Source organism: Diaphorina citri, unplaced genomic scaffold (genome assembly GCF_000475195.1).
Source record: "Diaphorina citri unplaced genomic scaffold, Diaci psyllid genome assembly version 1.1 scaffold925, whole genome shotgun sequence".
Classification (NCBI taxonomy): Eukaryota; Metazoa; Arthropoda; class Insecta; order Hemiptera; family Psyllidae; genus Diaphorina; species Diaphorina citri.
Genome location: NW_007378356.1, coordinates 12,495 through 35,037, shown reverse-complemented (window position 1 = coordinate 35,037; position 22,543 = coordinate 12,495). Strand labels below are relative to the sequence as shown.

Below are 22,543 nucleotides of genomic sequence, written 5' to 3'. Positions count from 1 at the left end.
CTTAACAGCACACATTTTGTATGAGCGCCGTTAAATAGAATTTAGATATGCAACGTGCGTAGCATAATATCTTGGTTATTGTATTCGGTGAATTCTTTTGAAATTGGAATAAACCTTAGGTAGCTTGCTAGCTTTTGACAATTTGGTTTTCAAAAGTTGACTATTACTCCTTCCCCTTTCTGTGTGACTTAACGATAAATAGTAGGTATTTGCCTACATACAATACCTACTGATAGTTTAATAAGTAAAGAATTCGAATTCTAGGTACTGAAGGTGCAATTTGCAGTTTATATTTATTTACAAAGTTCAATTCACCTCTTCATTCTTATACCTACCTACTACAAAATAAATACAAATAAACTAGAATGAGACAAAATCTTCTGAAACAATAAATATACATATCCACACTAAGAACTGGTAACTTTGAAGTAATATTGGTAAATTATTTCTCTCTCTCTCTATTTTATTATTATTTATTTACAAAATACATAAATACTACTCTCAAAACTACCTACCTATAATTCCGACACTAATAGCTACTCCCTAAGTCCCTACATAATCTAGCCTACCACTGAAGATACAGATCATCTGATCAGTGAAGATACCTCAAGATTAACAAAGATAGAAAGAAATCTATCTACAAAGGTTGCGACGGTCAGTCATTGATGTAATTTTTTGACTTCAGCTTGAATCGCTATTACACTTGGGCAGGAATAATAAATACTTAATTAATAATAATTACTCGTAATTACGAAGATCACCGGAATCCCTCGAACGTTCAATTTTTTCACCAAAAGTCACGAATGCCAAATACGGAGAAGTCTTGGATCATAATTCGGCATTGGAAGAACAGAACAATCATCACGCCCAGCAGTGGCCAGCCTCGCGGACATTCACGGAGCTTGGCGGAAAAGCCCGAACGCCCTACACTTCTGTCGCGGACATTTACGAAGCTCGACGGAAGGACCCGAAGGCAATACACTTTTGTCGTGGACATTTACGAAGCTCGGCGGAAAGGTCCGAACGCCCTTTCACTTCTGCCGCCAAATATCGTCACGAATCTTGAGCACGAGGTACGCGATTGCGATGAACACAACCAGCCACACGACGGACGATACGAAGCCCATATAAATGACGGGATGTGTGATTCCCCACCCGCGTATCGTGAGGGACCTCATGGCGGTGGCAGCCAGGGTGAGGGGAAAGTAGGAGTTGACCATACGGAGCAGGTAGTGCGCGCCCTCTGCAGGCCAAATGAAGCCACAGACACACATCAGGAGGAAGTTGCTCCCGATGCCGAAGAAACAGGCCCCGGCCAGGTTTTTACTGAGGACGGCCAGAATGAAACCTGAAACAGGGATTTTTTGTTTTAGAGGTTTGCTGTGATAAAAAAAAAAATAATAATGATAACATAAAATATAACAGTGGTGGTCCTATCGTCCCGAAATCAAAGAAACAAGGACAGGATAGGAGAAAGTTGAGGATAAAGTTCGCCCCGGGCGTTAATCGAGCCCGCGAACTAAAGCTTACAAAGCAGGCGCGTTACCTTGCAAGCTACATATGTAACTATAACTAGGATGACAAACTCCATTGTCTGGTCTTGTCTGGTCCCTACCTACCTACCAAACTTGTCTGGTCCCTACCTAACTACCTTCCTACCTAACAATAAGGATACCCACCGATCGGATACTTTTACCCTCCATTCGGTACATGAATTATAAAATAGTTAACTTGTCTTATGATACCCGCACTCAAAATGAATTATCTTTGTGTTTGTTTCCAAGCCTACGTAGAGCATCATTGTCTTTGGCTTACTTTTTCGTCTCTTATTTAAATAGTTAGATTTCTTTCAGTCCCTTCACTATTTTGTTCCTATGTCACTTGTTTTACGTATATTTTCAGACACTACTACAACATCTGTCAGTTGACAATAGCTTTTCACACATCAGGAGGAAGTTGCTCCCGATGCCGAAGAAACAGGCCCCGGCCAGGTTTTTACTGAGGACGGCCAGAATGAAACCTGAAACGGGGATTTTTTGTTTTAGAGGTTTGCTGTGCTTAAAAAGAATAAAAAATAAAATATAACAGTGGTGGTCCTATCGTCCCGAAATCAAAGAAACAAGGACAGGATAGGAGAAAGCCAGTTCCGAGAAGTCCGGAGAACGAAACTTATCGTTGAGGATAAAGTTCGCCCCGGGCGTTAATCGAGCCCGCGAACTAAAGCTTACAAAACAGGCGCGTTACCTTGCAAGCTACATATGTAACTATAACTAGGATGACAAACTCCATTGTCTACCTAACAATAAGGATACCCACTGATCGGATACTTTTACCCTCCATTCGGTACAGAAACTATTCCTTTGTAAATTATTCCTCTTTTTTCTCTTCAATTTATTCATCTATGGATTCTACGGCATCGCGGATACTGATTACCGCGATAAAAATCCATTATGACCATATTAAGATATCAACCTTGATGCGTTTACCTGGATCGTATTGTGTTCCAACTTCGCCAAGAATCACACAAATAAATAACTCATGATAATGATTTCCAACCCCGCTTTCCAAGTACACTTTGCAGCATGTGTCAAGTGGAAAAATAATATCATCATAAATGCAACCATTAGTGTGTTACGCTAGAAAAGCATCCCAAATGTACCTAAGTATCAAACGGAGTTTTTGCAACTTCCCTAAATTGGTTGGATCAAATAGAGAATTTCCAACTTCCCAAACTAGCCTTTTCACGTGATTCTTTGTTATAGGTACCAGGGTACATGACGACTTACTCACAGGGTGGATGAAGAGGACAAATTGGAGGAATGACATTGCTCTGAGTGAGTTCTAACTCTAACTATTCCTTAACTATGCAAATGGTCAATGGTTTATTCTGATGTAGTGTGTTCTAAATACAAAGTTCTAATTGCAAATGATCAAAATATGGTTGGAATCAAATTTGAGATTTCTAAAAACGCATTAGTTACCTATTTGTGACTTTGTTTTTACTATATCATTCACAACCTGTACCCTGAAATTTACAAAGAGCTTGGATCACCATCATGACGAATTGGACTGCCGAGTGAGCGATGGCCACCTCGAAGAAACTCATGCCTGAAGAAAAGGAAGAAACTTAGATTGAAATTGTGGGTTTTCATTTTTCAAGGGAAAATGACTTGACCCTTCGAGAAAGGTAACAGTGAAATATGTTGGGATTCGAACCACAGTCGAAAATCACTGACCAGAGATATTATGGACGTGGAAGTGACTTAAATTGATTTTGGATGTGCAGGGCACTATAACTCCTCACAATCTTTCCAGCAAATACCTACTTACTCGTAAGTATGTTTGGACTAAAAAACAACTTATATCCGGGCTCCTTCCATTTTGGTAGCTAGTTATAGTAGTTACATTGTCGCACTTAAAAAAAGAAGTTCTACTCGAATGAAACAATCACTGAGCACCGAATAATGTACATATAGGTACATGTTTTGAGCTGAACTCTTCTTGAACTTGAGGATTTTATTGCACGAAATTTATTTATTACCGACCTGCCTTTCACGACCAGGAGACGAAATACGGACGTCTCCAAAAACAAACGCTTAAGGCACGTCCCCACTTCTCACTCGGAAAAAAATCGTGTCGTGTGTAGTGGGAACACTCATATTACATTGTAGTCCCCATTATCTCCCATATGAGTTCCAGCTTGCAAGATGTTCAAATCCAAGAACTGCTTGCTCATAGGCAGCTCTGTTATTGTTCTAAGTTGGTACTTTTCTTAAGCCTAGTACCCACCGGAAACATTTGTTTTCCAACATTTGCTCTATTGTTGCGAAAGAAACGTTTTGAATGTTGAGCAACTTTCAAGATGAAACCTTTTACAAATTTACATACTTTAAACCAAGAAAAATGTTTCAGAAATAAGTCTAAAGAGGGAAAAAGTTGCTGGTATGTTGAAAAAATATTTCGGTATTGTTGAGAAACAATGTTTCTGATCATTCGGAAAAAGATTGGATAAAACTCATGCGAAATGGGAACGGGCCAGGCAAGATGAAGGCTAGGTATGCATTTGACAGGTCTAAAAGGGTCTAAATAGTTTCAATTGTTAAATTTGTGTAACTTCCATACTGAAGTCAGTTGGGACTGTTTGGATCAGTTCTATACTTCTACATACGATTGTTCAATAACTCTGGTCTCGAGATAATCACAAATCAATAGCTAAATAGCCAAATCGACTCATCCCTCATCTCCTCACAAAACCATACATGGGTTGCAGCATGTGTCAAGTGGAAAAATAATATCATCATAAATGCAACCATTAGTGTGTTACGCTAGAAAAGCATCCCAAATGTACCTAAATATCAAACGGAGTTTTTGCAACTTCCCTAAATTGGTTGGATCAAATAGAGAATTTCCAACTTCTCAAACTAGCCTTTTCACGTGATTATTTGTTACACAAGTAGGTACCAGGGTACATGACGGCTTAATCACAGAGTGGATGAAGAGGACAAATTGAAGGAATTACATTGCTCTGAGTGAGTTCTAACTCTAACTATTCCTTAACAACTATATGCAAATGGTCAATGGTTTATTCTGATGTAGTGTGTTCTAAATACACAAAGTTCTAATTGCAAATGATCAAAATATGGTTGGATTCAAATTTGAGATATTCTAAAAACGCATTAGTTACCTATTTGTGACTTTGTTTTTACTATCATTCACAACCTGTACCCTGAAATTTACAGCGCGAAGAATATTATAAAATAATTCGAAATAAAATTCACCAAGTACGAAAACAAAATTTGATAAACTTAAAGATAAATAAATCTAATTGAAGCGTGCTGTACCGAACATTTTATTGCACGAAATTTATTTATTACCGACCTGCCTTTCACGACCAGGAGACGAAATACGGACGTCTCCAACAACAAACGCTTAAGGTACGTCCCCACTTGTCACTCGGAAAAAAATCGTGTCGTGTGTGGTGGGAACACTCATATTACATTGCGATTTTATTGCACGAAATTTATTTATTACCGACCTGCCTTTCACGACCAGGAGACGAAATACGGACGTCTCCAAAAACAAACGCTTAAGCTACGTCCCCACTTGTCACTCGGAAAAAAATCGTGTCGTGTGTAGTGGGAACACTCATATTACATTACCTACTACCTACAAGGACATTCGGAAAAAGATTGGATAAAACTCATGCGAAATGGGAACGGGCCAGGCAAGATGAAGGCTAGGTATGCATTTGACAGGTCTAAAATGGTCTAAATAGTTTCAATTGTTAAATTTGTGTAACTTCCATACTGAAGTCAGTTGGGACTGTTTGGAGCAGTTCTATACTTCTACATACGATTGTTCAATAACTCTGTTCTCGAGATAATCACAAATCAATAGCTAAATAGCCAAATCGACTCATCCCTCATCTCCTCACAAAACCATCCATGGATTCTTCGGCAGGCCTCTCACTATCAGGTAGACCTGAGAGGTACGGCAAAGGTCCGTCTGTCAGATCTACCTGATACCTCATGAGCACACACACTATCAGGAGGATCTGATCAGGTGTATCTGTCGTCAGGTCTACCGCATAGTGAATGGCTGGCCTTTCTTAGTTTCCTTTATCAAACGTCTTGACAAAAATCTCTTGTCTCGACTTCAATTGAACGTTTCTTCTATTTGAAAATCAAATTATATTGTTTATGTTGTTGTTGTTGTTGTTGTTGTTGTTGTTGTTGTTGTTGTTGTTGTTGTTGTTGTTGTTGTTGTTGTTGTTTTTAACGTTTCCGACAGCATCAGCAATTCCGTTTCTAGATCTAGGAACTTCGCCCCCGCTAAGAGATCAGTCCAGAGGGAGGTTGAATTCAGAGTTGTGGGTTTGAAGGGAAACGCGAAATGAAATTAAACGTTTTGAATGTTGAGCAACTTTCAAGATGAAACCTTTTACAAATTTACATACTTTAAGCCAAGAAAAATGATTCAGAAATAAGTTTGGAGAGGGAAAAAGTTGCTGGAATGTTGAAAAAATATTTCGGTATTGTTGAGAAACAATGTTTCTGATGGAAATAATGCTGATGGGTACCAGGCTTTGTTTTCTTACAAAACACAGGTAGAATCATAAGTGTTCGGCATTCATACTCGTAAAAGCTGTTCCGCTCTTCAAATGTTGCTGATGGGTACCAGGCTTTGTTTTCTTACAAAACACAGGTAGAATATAAGTGTTCGGCATTCATACTCGTAAAAGCTGTTCCGCTCTTCATATTTATGGATCAGTGTATTATGTCCCTCCGATCTCCAATACCTAAGTGTTGAGAGAAACTTTTCCTATAGATCGTTTGTAATATGGAAAGATCCGTTTCTTGGGACGTTATGTGGAACTTGGAAAATTTATCAGATATGTATACATATATGTATTCATGTATACATATATGTAAAAAAAATATGTATTTTGCGAATATTTTGTTCATCATAGACGTACCTAATGATTAATGTCTAATAGAATTATTGAGGATTGACTTCTAAATGTGTTATGCTTCGACAATATCATCTATCATCTATCTAAATAAAGCATTGTACTTAGACATAACTAGGTACCGTACGTGTGGAGAATCAGTACATACCTATTGAGTATCGACACCAGTTTCACCCTATTTCCAGTTTCGCCAAGGAGACTGCTCGTTTCATCAGTATGTAACATGTTTCATCAAATGATATTGGCAGTTGAAAATGCACCATTGCAAGTTTCATCAAGGATATTACAAGTTTAATTCGATGCAATTCTGTATCAGATCACACAACACGCCTGAGAAATGTGTCAGGGAATCACACCACTTGTCTCTTCTCTTGACAGGCTTGTGTTGACAAGTTTTATCAATTCGCGAGAGTTATTATTATAATATTATCTCTTTTTGCATCATATTTGTCTTCTTCGTCTCCTCTTTCTGCGTTTTTGTTTTCACCTCGGTCTCCTTTTTCGTCTTCTCTTTCGTCCCCTTCAGCGTATTCTTCTTTCCACTTTATTCTGTTGTATTTTGTTGCATTCTCTTATCGCAATGACGCAAGTCTCACCATTCTCTTTCGCATCCTTACCTAATACCTACTTCAAAACTTTTAAGTGCATCCTGTCCAGTGTCCACAAGTAGATACATACAAAGTTTATGTTCTCTGCCATGTGTTCTAAATTCTGAATTCATGGACTATAATGTAGGAAGCCTTTATCTTCCATGGAGATGTTACTGCTTGTCAAGATGACCATTCTGGTAGTTTTGTTCCTCTGCGTGCCTTTTACTACTCGACCATCCTAGCTCTTTTGACCCAAATTGATTCGACCAACCTCACAGTGCAGTGGACTTTGGATTTGGAGGTTGGTGTTTTCCGTGTTTAGAGTTTAAATCGAGTCAGTTTAGCGCGAGCTGATTTTATCAGGGAACGAAAATTGAGACGAATTTTGACAATTTGTGAGACGAATTTCGACGACAAAGCATTTACACAAAGTTCATTTTTTGATGGTTTCATCCATGTAGGTACAAGTTTCATGAATGATGATGATCGCCTTTATTCTTTTCTCGCAAAATTATTCTTCTCCTTCTTTTACTGTGAATCCTCTCACTTTTATTTGGGGTTGGTGCTACGCTCTCTTGTACTACCTATTTCTCTCAGGATATACTAGAATAGGTATGTTCACACATAATTGACCGGCCGTCCACTCTGCCTCGACAACGTAGATTCACCTCGTCGATCGACGGCCGGCCGGTCAACTATGTTTGGCCACACCCTATGACTACCAAAATGTTATTCTAAGTAATTATTCTGATGAAAATACCTATTTATCTTAATAATTTTACTAGGTATGCTATATTGAAATTCATAGGACCAGGATAGAAACTTGAAGATCTAGTCAGTCTTCGCTATGAAAGGGTCTTATTACTATAATGGTGTATCTTTAGTCCAAATACTGATTCACTTTCACCCAAGCGTCTTTTTTTATTCTTTTTAAAAATTTATATCATCTTTAGTTTTATATAATTTATATCAGAGTCTTTTATATTTATTATGGAACATCTTCATGTTATGTAAATCTATGTATAATAAGGGAGAAAGCTAGCGAGTTCCTATTGAGAGCTTTAACTTGAAAATGTACGAAGAGTTGTAGGTTGTGTTTTATTATGATACTGGTCGGATTTCATCGGTTTTACAAACAACAAAATGTAGGGACTTTTAAGATTTTACGAACCCTAAAGTCTACTGTCATAGTCGCCAAAAAAAATGTCATTTCGAGATACCTATTACCTACCGTGGACGGTGACATACCTACATGGAAAACTCCAACGGCATAACAGTTGGTAAACTGTGCAAACACTTGAATCTCATCCGTGTATAGTTAGGTGAAGAACCTGTGCATTTTACACTTTTTATGCATTTCAAATAAATAACCACACTTCACTTTTACCGAAGCTCGCAAGTAGCACCTAGATCAAGGCTTGGCGTTCTATTACTTTCATAATTACACACGGTCACACCAGGTAGGTTACATTTGTAAATATCACCTCATTCATTAAAGTTAGTTAGGTGAAGAACCTGTGCATTTTACACTTTTTATGCATTTCAAATAAATAACCACACTTCACTTTTACCGAAGCTCGCAAGTTGTACCTAGACCAAGGCTTGGCGTTCTATTACTTTCATAATTACACACGGTCACACCAGGTAGGTTATAACATTTGTAAATATCACCTCATTCATTAAAGGAAATATCCATTAAAAGTTCCGAGTGGAGGGGCTACCTCGAAGATCAACTTGAAAATCTCGGCGTGACTTTCATTAGGTGCGCGATTTCTTGAGCGGAAGACTCAATTAAGGAATGGCTAATTATAATCAGCGGTAATGAGAGCGGTAAATTACACGTCAGAACCGCACCAGAGGTGGAGGGGCTACCTCGAAGATCAACTTGAAAATCTCGGCGTGACTTTCATTAGGTGCGCGATTTCTTGAGCGGAAGACTCAATTAAGAAATGGCTAATTATAATAATTATAATCAGCGGTAATGAGAGCGGTAAATTACACGTCAGAACCGCACCAGAGAAAAAAAAAAAAATCAAATCAAAGCATGAATTGCAACTTACTCTAAGTTCTGCAGGATGCATGATATTACAAGTGCCTACCAGAGGTATAAGGTTTCCATGTACACAATTAGGTAGGAAGTAGGCGGCTATTAACTTTGAACTTACTGCAGAAAGTGCAAAGTCAAAGTTACTTACGGTTTTTACGTCATACATATTGACGCGGAGTTTAGGACCTTCAAAGTAATTCGTAGCAGACTTCCATTACATACGTAGGCGGCTATTAACTTTGAACTTACTGCAGAAAGTGCAAAGTCAAAGTTACTTACGGTTTTTACGTCATACATATTGACGCGGAGTGGCGGACCTTCGAAGTAATTCGTAGCAGACTTCCATTACATAGGCATACCTACCTATACCTTTGTAAATCACCCCAATAGTCTCAAAGAACTAACTGAAAAACTGCATCAAGTGGAACACTCACTCGATTGGAAATTCAGTGAGGCTGATACTCTTAAAACTGAGAAGTTGGTATCAAAGATCCTCTGCCAAATAGACAAGTCCTCATGATAAGTATTAATAATCACATGATCAACAAACCCCTTCTAGAGAAATCGAATAGTAGCAATCTGCAAGTTTCTTCGAATTTCTAATAATATCCAGATTTCTTCCAAAACAACAAACAACACGTAAAGGAAACAGCTATAACATTGGAAATTCAGTGAGGCTGATACTCTTAAAACTGAGAAGTTGGTATCAAAGATCCTCTGCCAAATAGACAAGTCCTCATGATAAGTTAGTATTAATAATCACATGATCAACAAATCCCTTCTAGTCATCTCAATCGCAAAATTTAAGAAATCGAATAGTAGCAATCTGCAAGTTTCTTCGAATTTCTAATATCCAGATTTCTTCCAAAACAACACGTAAAGGAAACAGCTATAAAAATTAAGAAATGGCTAATTATAATAATTATAATCAGCGGTAATGAGAGCGGTAAATTACACGTCAGAACCGCACCAGAGTGGAGTCATAGAATGACTCGCTACCAGCATTACCACCTTAATCAGTCAGTACTCAGTAGCTATCTTACTTGAATCCAAATACCCAGATCGATTCCAACTGTCTTGGTTTAACTCAACAAGGCAAGCTCTCGATTACATTCGGTCAGCTGTTTATTAGGTTACCTATAGCTATTGACTATTGATAGGGCGCGACTAATCGTAGCCTAGTCAAGGTCCTACTGGAAAACCCATGTGTGACAAGCTGTGATTCTGTGGGTCCTCGTGTGAACACTGGTGCTACTCCTGGTAGCCTGGTACCCACTAACTATCTAGTGGACAGCTTGAGCTAACTGAAGGATAATAGTGGACAAATGTTAGCTATCGCCACCTCGCCCGCTGTCTACGGCTGAATAATCCTTAACCAATGTCTAAATGAGCATTTACCTAATGTTCAGTTCTCATCACAACTGATAATTGAAAGATCATTTCGACTTACTCGGTTTTGGTACTCATATTCATAAAAACGATCAAGTGGCCATTAGGGTAAATATTTCCGGTATCCACATTGTGTTGAAAAGGTCATTAAGTACTACGTAAGGGAGTTTATACTACGTCTACCACGCTGTGAACTGTCAACACGATTGGTGAGTCTAATTTATGAGAATCTTTGGAAGGAAACAAACACTCATCTTCATAAGTTTTTATTATTATTATTAAAAGAGAGAGGTTTGATAGAGGGAATTGTAATTGCTGAGGTCTTATCGTTCCGAAAGGGAAAAGAGAACGAAGACAGGATAGCAGAAACCCAGTCGGAATGTGTGTGTCGGGAAAATCGTTTGTGGAGTCTGGCAGATCTAGGTCTCGAGCTTTTTCCGCCACACACCTTCCAACTGTCTGACAGTCCTCGATCTGCCATACCTGGGTCTGTCACACGGTCTGAGCGTGAGTGGCTGGCATTACTTACTCAACATTTCGCCTGATTTGATACAGATTTTTGAGGACTTGCGCTTTGAACCGGTTGTAGTCACCAATCCGGCACAAAATTTATGACGTAATAGTACAGAAAAACCTTTAGAAAGTTAGAAACGTTTCACGGAACACAAATATAAGGCCATTTGTGCCTACCTTTTAATAAAGTTAGTATACCTACTATGTAATAAAGTTAGTAAGTATTTTGTCTACTTACTCACCTCTCGTCCGGACAATCGGTATCAACCTCGTCTAAAACTTACTCTGATCGGGTTGGCCACAATTTTCGGTGACACTTTGATTTTGGCTGCACAAGGTTCGAGAATTTTGTTGATAGTCTCCATCAGACTAATGACTACGTCCCGTTGTACAAGCGTGGAAATGTACTTGTCTATAACGAGAGAAATGAGGTGGCCCAGAGCCGTGATAAGAGTAACAAACTAAATAAGGATTTGGGCATGCTACAACACGTCTCCATCAGACTAATGACTACGTCCCGTTGTACAAGCGTGGAAATGTACTTGTCTATAACGAGAGAAATGGGGTGGCCCAGAGCCGAGATGAGTAACGAACTTTTTTGTTCAAGAGATTTGACAGAGTTAATTGCAACTATAAGGTCTTATCATCCCGAAATCAAAGAGAGGAGGATAGGAGAAAGCCAGCCGTTCCGAAACGAGCATTACCTCATCAGGATAAAATCCGCCCCGGGCGGGAATTGAACCCGCGGTATAGCACTCACGAGGCAGACGCGCTACCAACCCAGCTAACTAGGCTGATAGTAACAAACTAACTATACCTAACTAGTAACCAGGCAACCTTTCTTTTTTTCCAGGAACGGAAAAATTTGATCAGAAAGTTCCCGCCTTGGTCGGAATTCGAACTCAACACCTTTGAGTTGAGAGACTCGGCCATAGAGGTGGGCCGACAGTAAGGTAATTTTGCGAAATGATAGGACAGAGATGGTGAATGGTTTCCTCCTAAAAATGGTCAAACGTTGTGATCTCCTAAAAATTATTTCACCAATCGGGCACAAACTCTCCATCTATATGCAAGTTGTAAAGAGCAAAATATGCATACATAATTATTACGAATTGGTTCCCAAACAATATGGTGAATTGTTTTCCTCCTAAAAATGGTCAAACGTTGTGATCTCCTAAAAATTAATTTCACCAATTGGGCACAAAATTTATGACGTAATATTACAGAAAAACCTTTAGAAAGTTAGAAACGTTTCACGGAACACAAATATAAGGCCATTTGTACCTTTTAATAGAGTTAGTATACTATGTAAGTAATCTATGCATAATGAAACGTAAGTATTTTGTCTACTTACTCACCTCTCGTCGGTATCAACCTCGTCTAAAACTTACTCTGATCGGGTTGGCCACGATTTTCGGTGACACTTTGATTTTGGCTGCACAAGGTTCGAGAATTTTGTTGATAGTCTCCATCAGACTAATGACTACGTCCCGTTGTACAAGCGTGGAAATGTACTTGTCTATAACGAGAGAAATGGGGTGGCCCAGAGCCGAGATGAGTAACGAACTTTTTTGTTCAAGAGATTTGACAGAGTTAATTGCAACTATAAGGTCTTATCATCCCGAAATCAAAGAGAGGAGGATAGGAGAAAGCCAGCCGTTCCGAAACGAGCATTACCTCATCAGGATAAAATCCGCCCCGGGCGGGAATTGAACCCGCGGTATAGCACTCACGAGGCAGACGCGCTACCAACCCAGCTAACTAGGCTGATAGTAACAAACTAACTATACCTAACTAGTAACCAGGCAACCTTTCTTTTTTTCCAGGAACGGAAAAATTTGATCAGAAAGTTCCCGCCTTGGTCGGAATTCGAACTCAACACCTTTGAGTTGAGAGACTCGGCCATAGAGGTGGGCCGACAGTAAGGTAATTTTGCGAAATGATAGGACAGAGATGGTGAATGGTTTCCTCCTAAAAATGGTCAAACGTTGTGATCTCCTAAAAATTATTTCACCAATCGGGCACAAACTCTCCATCTATATGCAAGTTGTAAAGAGCAAAATATGCATACATAATTATTATTATTATGTAGGGACCAATAGGAAATTGTAATGAAATATGCACTTGGAAAATGCATAGGCTAGCGTGAACATTACTACAACTCTATTATGTTTTTAATGTTCTCAGAGTGCAGTCAAAGAGTCCTTGTTTTATTACCTTTTTGAGAAGAATTTCGAGTGGCGCTAATTGCATTTTTTTATGTGTGTTTAGAAAACGATCACTCAATGGAAAACATGACTCAATCACAAGGAAACAAAGATTCAGGATCTATCAGTACAGGAACATGGAACTTCTTGATTTGACACAGGTAGGTACCTAAAGTTATTATAGGGTGTGGCTATCTGAATACTTTTCAGACTTTTCTTGAAAAATTCGTTTGTGCTGGGTCCAGCACATCCTAAGGACTGTTGCTTATTAAGTAAGTTGATAAAAGACCAAGGGTGTATATACCCATTTTTTTCAGCACTTAGAAGGGATGTTAAGCTAACAGCATTTTAAGTTCCAATTGATTTGTAAAGGTAAAGGTTTAACGTGGCTCTTAATGTAACAAGACTGTTGGGCGAGCCACTCACTATCAGGCAGACCTGACGGATACAGCTGATCAGGATGAGCACACACACACTATCAGGTAGACCTACACTATCAGGTAGACCTGATCAGGTGTACCTGTCGTCAGGTCTACCTGGAAGTGAGTAGCTGGTCTTAAGGTAGCAAGACTGTTAGGGGCCAAATAAAAAGTTGGTGAAAGCCACGTTGAAATTACGAACATGCTCAGTAGAAGCCATGCAGAAAGTAAAGTCTCTTTCAAACCCTGGGTTTACCAGATCTATCGATCCAAAAGTTGAGCGATCCAAAGTCCAGAGTTGCCGATTTCGTGTGTTGACCGTGATTTATCCTTTCCACAACGGAGCGAGTGTAGTTAGGGGCGAAATGCAGAGCTCCCCACACGTGGTTGTGATACATTGCCAGCTGGGCTTCCTCTGTGGAGTTGTACTGGATCTGTGAAAGTTATGAGGTTTGCCAAGGTTTTAGTTTCATTTAAATATCGGAAATTGGTGTGATTTTAAAGGGGTTTTTGATTTTGCATATAATATCTCTCTCTCTCTCTCTCTCTCTCTCTCTCTCTCTCTCTCTCTCTCTCTCTCTCTCTCTCTCTCTCAAAAGAGCCGATGAAATAATATCAAAATACCTCGATTTAAATCTTGAAAGAGATCTTTACCAAAAGTTATTTTTAGTGCAGAGCCCAAGCTAAGAGTTTCCTCAAAATTTTAGTGGGTATCATCAGTATTTCTTCTTTTTCTTCCTCTAGAATTGTGCTTCAAGTCTCCTATACCCTTAATACCTGCTAGAGTGCTAGACTATAGGAGTATAGGTATAAAATATGTAGGTACAACCGTAGATATAGACTTCTATATCTCATTATCTATGGGTACAACACAAAAGTATCAAGAAAGAAATGACCCTCATGTTCTCTGGATCAAAGACCAAAAAACTCACCAGAGAAAACGACTTATTCCTCAGCTCCTCCAGAAACTGGCACGAGGCGTAGATTTTCTCCGTCAGGGCGCAACCCTTGTACGTAACGTTGTAACAGGAATAGGTCTCATCGTTGACGAATGCAACGCGTAGATTGGTAGGGTCGTGCCCGATGGCCATATTGAAAAATACACAGATCACTATTGGCAGGACGAACATGAACAACGTTATTCTGAAACAGAAAATTGTCAGTATAAAGCTGTGACCACAGAGTCCACACATAGTTTGTTTGGAAAGTCTGGAAAACTTAGAAGAACTCTCTCTTCCTCCCAATGAGAATAATCTCCTAGGACCGTGGATCGATGGTCAATCGACGTCGACTGAACCACGTCGATTGACGCGGTCGACTATGTTTGTGGACACACCTTATCGTGCTATGTGCATGTGACACAGAGAGAATTATGACAAACGGGCGACCCTCTTGGAACAGAGAAATGCGAAGGAGAACAAGAAGGAGGAGGAGAAGAAGAAGGAGAAGAAGAAGAAGAAGAAAGAGAAGAAGAAGAAGAAAGAGAAGAAGAAGAAGAATGAGGAGAAGAAGAAGGAGGAGGAGGAGGAGAATATTCTCATTGGTAGGAAGGGAGAGATATTCTAAATGAGTAGCTCGGAACCGCGGTCAAATTTTGACTTGGCGGGGCGGAGCGCTACCGCTCTTCTTAATTTTCCAGACTTTCCAAGAACTCTGTATTTTCCAAAATAAACAACCTTCTCAAATCCTCAATAGCTTTCTACCGCTCTTCTTAATTTTCCAGACTTTCCAAGAACTCTGTATTTTCCAAAATAAACAACCTTCTCAAATCCTCAATAGCTTTAACACGGTCTGTCAGAACTGAGGAGATCTGTACCGATACTACTGGTTTGTTGTTTTTTTACGCTGTTATATTGTCGAAGGAAAAAGTTACGTATGCACTTTTTTATGGTAAATTCAAGAATACTTGGAAAATCTACTTTTTGAGAGAATTTTTCTTAGTTTCATCGCCCTTTTCGTGATATATCTCGTAATGCAAGTTCCTTCCTGATGATGATTTGTCGGTTCGATTTCATAAGAAAATTAACATTTCCTCAAATCAAGTGAACATAATGATATCATGTGTGAATATTCTCGACTTTTCTTTTGACTTCATCGACCGGATATAGGAATTAGCAAGTACTTATGTTATTGAATGAAGTTCACACCTTATATTTTCACTTTACACACACTTTGAACACTTTACATAACGGGAATCAAGAAAAAACTCTTTGCCAAGATCTTGTCTTGAAACTGCACAAAACACGTCCTCCCTCTGCAAATTCCAAAAACACACCGAATTTTTTTTTCCAAATGATTTTTTATAATGAAGAAAAATTCGAATTTGGCGCCTTTTTTTACAGTAGTATCAAAACAACACGAATATTCAAAAAATGTTATCAGAAATTTAATAGGATATACGTTTATAGCTTAAAATTAACTAAACATGACCGAGTGATCGACTACTGGTGTAAAGTCGACTACTGGTACATTCACCCTACAAGAAATCAGAAACAAAGGGCGAAATTATTGCCTGCAACAATTTCTACCATTTAACCCTCCCTGAGTTTTGAGAAAAGCAATATAGGTAGAAACCACCTACCAAACACGGATCCTCCGCAGCCCACCACCAACAGGAGTGCCAGCCCCGTCATCACGCTGCCATTGTACGGATTATCGAAAACAATGTACATGACGACCATCATCTCCAGAGCTTGGATCACCATCATGACGAATTGGACTGCCGAGTGAGCGATGGCCACCTCGAAGAAACTCATGCCTGAAGAAAAGGAAGAAAATTAGATTGAAATTGTGGGTTTTCAAGGGAAAATGACTTGACCCTTCGAGAAAGGTAACAGTGAAATATGTTGGTATTCGAACCACATTCGAAAATCACTGACAGAGAAATTATGGACGTGGAAGTGACTTAATTGATTTTGGTTGTGCAGGGCACTATAACACCTCACAATCTTTCCAGCAAATACCTACATACGTTTGGACTAAAAAACAGCTTATATCGGGGCTCCTTCCATTTTGGTAGCTAGTTATAGTAGTTACATTGTCGCACTTAAAAAAAAAGTTCTACTCAAATGAAACAATCACTGAGCACCGAATAATGTACATATAGGTACATGTTTTGAGCTGAACTCTTCTTGAACTTGAGAAAAAGTCCCCTCCAGCACCACAGTGTAGTAAAAGGTATTTGCCTTCGGCACACTCAGATTCTCACCTGCTGCCATAACGCGTTCTATGACACCTCCTTCCTTCTCTCCATTGATGATAGCTCCAGTGAATATGACAGGGAGGTAGAAGATGATTCTGTAATGCATAGTATATTGGTATAATAAGGGCCATCGGCTATTTAAGAGCCCTATGCCACTGCGAAGTGCTTGGATATTTTGTGACTCATGAAGCATTTAAAACAACCAACCTCAGTAGCGATAAAGAAAGTGAAGAGAGGAGAAAGGCAGGATAGGAGAAAACCAGTCGTTCCGAGAACGAACCTTATCTGCTCAGGATAAAACCCGCTCAGGGCGGGAATTGAACCCGCGACCTAGCGTTTACAAAGCAGACTTTAACACTCTTAACTCCATGATTTGGCATTTAGTTTGTATGTCTGTTTCACCATAACTACCTACTGTAAATACCTATTGGTTTTGTAGATAAAGGTACTTTACTTACATACATAGCGCGGCTGGTGTGGCGAAGTGTGAAAACGTTGGCTCATTCGTTCCGTAGATAGCTTGATGAAACTGAAAATCAATGATATAGGAACATAAATGTCAAAGAACGAATCGGTTCCCAAACAATATGGTGAATTGTTTTCCTCCTAAAAATGGTCAAACGTTGTGATCTCCTAAAAATTAATTTCACCAATCCATAATTGACACATTTCCTGTGAAAGAAAACGTAGCTCTCCCTGGCAGGTTAGAATTAAGACATAAATCACCCAACATGCAAATTGCAAGTGCAAGCCAGATTGCAAATGCAAGCCAAATCTACAGAGGACGCCTCTATGAATGGCCAAGATGGGTTGCAGTGTTGCATTCCTCACTTCGATAATTGACACATTTCCTGTGAAAGAAAACGTAGCTCTCCCTGGCAGGTTAGAATTAAGACATAAATCACCCAACATGCAAATTGCAAATGCAAGCCAAATCTACAGAGGACGCCTCTATGAATGGCCAAGATGGGTTGCAGTGTTGCATTCCTCACGTGATCAAGCAATCAGCATAAATAAAATCCTAATTACTATCTCGAGTATTTTGTGATTAATGACTTCTATTCTCCTTTTGGCTGGGATACGTTTTATTGAAGATTTACCCAGTGGTGAATCCACGTTTATGGAATTTTTGTATTGATAGGTAACTAACAAAGGGAACTTTTTTGAACGAATAACTTTCAAAATTCAAGGAATCTAAATGGGCTTTCAGTCCCGAAAAGAGTTCCAAAACTTTTCAACAAGTTAGTACAAAGGTAAACCTCCTGATGTAAACCAAGAAGAAAAGGGGACTTTATTCTCATTTTACAAATAAAGTGGAAGTTGGAAGGACACCAGATTACGTCAGCTAAGGTCCTTCCATTCGCCAGCATTGTATCGATATGTCTGCTATTTGTTGAACTTTCATTGTGAATTTAATGTCTCCCACAATTTAACCCAAGACCGCATTAACTACTGCAGCATTTGCTTCTCTCCTTTCTGAAACACTTCTCTTTTTGACCCCTCCAAATCTCCCACCTATTCTTCTCCACTGATCTATTCATCATCTAAAACTGGTAAGATAACAATTCAAGGGCGTGATTTGATAGATTTTTTTCTCTCTCAAATATTTTTTTTTAATTTCTTTTCAGACCTCTATGAATAATTCTGCATATCCTTCCTTCCCTGTCGGTGTAGGTTTTGGTACAGCCTCAGAGTGGGCTTTTTATGGACACTTCAAGAGGCCCAAAACCGAAAGAGACTTACGAGAACGACAGAACCGGATCTAAACCAACTGTGGGTTCATCCAGGATCAGGATCTTGGGATCGTGAATTAGTGACACCGCGAATGAAACCCTCCTCTGCTGTCCGCCACTGGAAAATGGAAAACAAGGAAAATAAAGAAATTTTATCAGCATAATTATGTATAACTTTTTTTCTCCTTCAATTTCTCGGAAAGGAAAAGGAAGAGATTACGAAATTGGCTACATTATGTAAATATAATATGTACCTGTATGAACTTATAACTTATACTCGTACATATTTAGTATATAGGATTATAGGTATACGTGTACCTATGTACATAGGAGAATACCTGCTACGATGATTTTTGTTCCTGATTCAAGTGATTCCGATAAAAACCCACCTACCTATCTACGCGGAAAAAATGTCGATGCAAAATGTTGATTTAAAGAGTCTGCATTTATGAAGCATTCAAAGTGCAAAGAGTAGTGAACTCAGTTGATAAATTAATGTTAAAATAAACCAACGAACTAGAGTCATGAGCATGACCTTAGTTGAAAACTTTGAACTCACAAAATATTGTTTTTTCCTTCCTGGATCTTTGTAAAATATTTTTTTTTTTCTTTTACTAAATTGAACTCACCTGAGTGACGTACATATCCTGTTTTGATTTGGGAGCTCTAGAAAGGAAAGCAGTTCGGCCATTTTGTATTTGATTTGTTTGTCTGTCAGTCCGTAAATATAGCCGTAATAGTAGAAGATTTCTTTGATGCTAAGCTCAGTGTGTAGGCAGACATCCTGGAAATAAAAACATAAACACAGTTAGAAACAATGGACTATTGGTATTGGGAATCTTAGTAAAGATGGCAAACTCTTCAACACTTTTTATCCCTGGTTTAGTGGAAACGTTAATCTTTAATAATAGATAAGATGTATTGATAACTTTAATTCTAGAAATCTTACCCAGATCATATGATGGAATCTGACCTAGAAAAATAATAAACATCACCTGACTTCTGACATGTGACGTAATTTTATCTGAACTTCGTGCTGATGGTAACAAGGATGTTTTGAACCACCAAAGATTAGACTCGGTTGATAAGCCAGATTGAGATAGGTAGTATTCACCAAATCTACATACCTATACGTAAACCTAATACTACCTATCTTGGGTAATAAACAAACATCGGGTAATGGTATTCACATCCCCATAGAATAGAATTCACATCCCCGAATAGGACTGAAAAGCCCCTTTACCCCAGCAGTCTAAACCTGCGCTGGTTGGAATATACCTACGCTAGTATGGGGTAGTTATGCTTGGTCAATCATTATATTTTATTTCAACTTGAACCCTATAATCCCAAACCTAAACGGCTGAGCCAACAAGGAATCAAAAATTGATTCCACAAAAAATTACTGCATGATCCTAATAATTCGAACACATAAGGAAGTCTGACAAGAATCGCTTAGAGTAGTCTCAGTGCCTACTTAAAAGCAGTAATTATTCTGTGGCACAAACAGTAGTAATAACTGATAACTAAAATATTCAAGTGTAAGGCCAAGTCGTGGGTGTCATGTATAGGTACATACATAAATTACCACACTTTTTAGTGGAAGTTCAAATAGCCATAAATGGTTCTACCTATACAGAATTGTTCACCTATCAGTCTTCCCATTTCTCTCTCTCTCTCTCTTTCTTTCCTTCCCTCTCTTTCCATTCTTCATCTAATCCTATGTCCATCTAAGTATGACACTTTTTAGTGGAAGTTCAAATAGCCATAAATGGTTCTACCTATACAGAATTGTTCACCTATCAGTCTTCCCATTTCTCTCTCTCTTTCTTTCTTTCCTTCCTTCTCTTTCCATTCTTCATCTAATCCTATGTCCATCTAAGTATATATCTCTATGTTGCAAAAACACTTCGTTACCCTTCTGAAAGATCTTCTACCAAGTCATGATAAGTCTGTTCTGGTAAATGCTTACCTGTGGCATATATCCAATGTCTCTAACTGTCCTGGCCGAGAGTGATATACTGCCGTGGTCTAAGCGCAATCTGTTGACGATACAACTGAGCAGAGTAGTCTTGCATTGATCCCAAGGGCAAGGCAATGCCTAAACCCTTGACAAATGGAGTGTGCCTGAAGGCATGTGATGTGTTCCAATCCACTCGACCCTAATAGGACTGAAAAGCCCCTTTACCCCAGCAGTCTAAACCTGCGCTGCGCCTGGTTGGAATATACGCTAGTATGGGGTATAGTTATGCTTGGTCAATCATTATTTATTTCAACTTGAACCCTATAATCCCAAACCTAAACAGCTGAGCAAACAAAGGAATCAAAAATTGATTCGACAAAAAATTACTGCATGATCCTAATAATTCGAACACATAAGGAAGTCTGACAGGAATCGCTCAGAGTAGTCTCAGTGCCTACTTAACAGCAGTAATTATTCTGTGGCACAAACAGTAGTAATAACTGATAACTAAAATATTCAAGTGTAACGCCAAGTCGTGGGTGTCATGTAGGTACATAAATTACCAATGGGAGACTTTAATCTAATGTGAGGCAAATTTGATTAATAAATAATTTGTCTTTGATTTTTAATTGACACTAAATAAATATTATGGAGGATTAGTAATTAATTTACCATAGGAAATAAAATTAATATCATACCAACAGCCTCGGAATGCTCTAAACTTCTTAACTCATAAAGTGTGTGTAGGTAGGTAAGATGTAGATATATAGATAGATAGTAAATGCCCATCATATCTAAGTACAGTACCTACATAACTACCATCTCATGTAGTTTTATGACTCACATTCCTGATTAGATATAGGTAGGTACACCTATCTAGGTACAAACCTAGGTATTCCAGTAATGTTCATCTAATTATACTTGAATATTAATAGGTTCAAGACAAGTAGACAAGGGCAAGTGATCGTTTGAAATTTGACTCTATTTGGTGACTGTCACCAAATTTTGGTACACCAACCGATTCGATTTTCTGATGTCAAAACTGATCGCGTCAATCAGAGATTGAGTTTTGATCCCTTATACGAATAGATCCAAAATATTAGGGGCCAAGTTAAGTAGATAAAATAAGCTTAATAATTCATAATAATATCTAAGTACCTAAAACAAATTGAAGTACCTATGCACCTGCAATAAAAAAAAAAAAAACGCAAACTGACCATGACTGATGATGAGGGAAATAAAAGAAAATTCTCTAAAAATGGACATTGGACGCTCAACCTTGCAAAGGATAATAAGTTAATGGGCCGCTGATCATAAGTATAGATTAATAGATTATATTGCATTTGTGTCCTAGACTTATAGGGGCACCTACTCAGGGCCTTCCACAGCCCCCCCCCCTGTAAGGTTTTGTTCCTAGCCTTCTAGGGGCACATCCTCAGGGCCTTCCACAGCCCCCCCCCCTGTAAGGAGTATCCGGTCCCATTTACCCTAGGGGGCCCAAACAGTTTTCAACTTTCAAGCAATAATATCCCCCAATAAAGGAGCCTGAAATGCGGGTATCTAGTATACCTTGTAAAAAATTGTTGCAAGGAGAGTCCCATTGTTGGAGTTAATCCCCAGGCCCTGCTTAGCCTGGGACCGATCCTGGACTTTGAGGTCGACACTTTGGAAACCATAAAACAAATATGAAAAAATATGAATGTTTGTGGTAATTTCAAGTAAACTTTTTATCGTTTGATAGGTATAATTTTCTGCGTTGTTAAACAAACGAAGTCATGTGAGAGAGTAACCTTTGGATCTCAAGGGCTCAGCAAAACATTTCATATAGGTTCGTAGACCATTCTATAAGGTTGCGGTTACATTGGATGCGTATTCATATAAAACGTCGCGTCGGTCGTACGACATGGCATTCATATGTTCGTATAACCTATCTTTTAGGGGAGTTGCCCCTACACCTAAGCCTCAGAGTCACACAATTTAAATAAATAGGTACCGATTGGAATAAATTATTAAA

At 38.8% G+C, this 22,543-nt stretch overlaps 1 protein-coding gene across 1 annotated transcript; it reads right to left on the bottom strand.

The window, feature by feature from the left end:
- Positions 1–318: 318 nt before the first annotated feature.
- Positions 319–20,637, bottom strand: LOC103513106 (ABC transporter G family member 23-like; the record flags this gene model as incomplete). The annotated part of the gene is made up of 13 exons (XM_026826397.1): positions 319–1,380; positions 1,936–2,020; positions 3,037–3,108; positions 9,541–9,601; positions 11,293–11,415; positions 12,400–12,527; positions 13,891–14,068; positions 14,567–14,904; positions 16,216–16,392; positions 16,843–16,931; positions 18,580–18,687; positions 19,199–19,353; positions 20,539–20,637. Coding segments are annotated over 13 exons (1,962 nt in total), but the record flags the coding sequence as incomplete, so codon positions are not given.
- Positions 20,638–22,543: the final 1,906 nt, after the last annotated feature.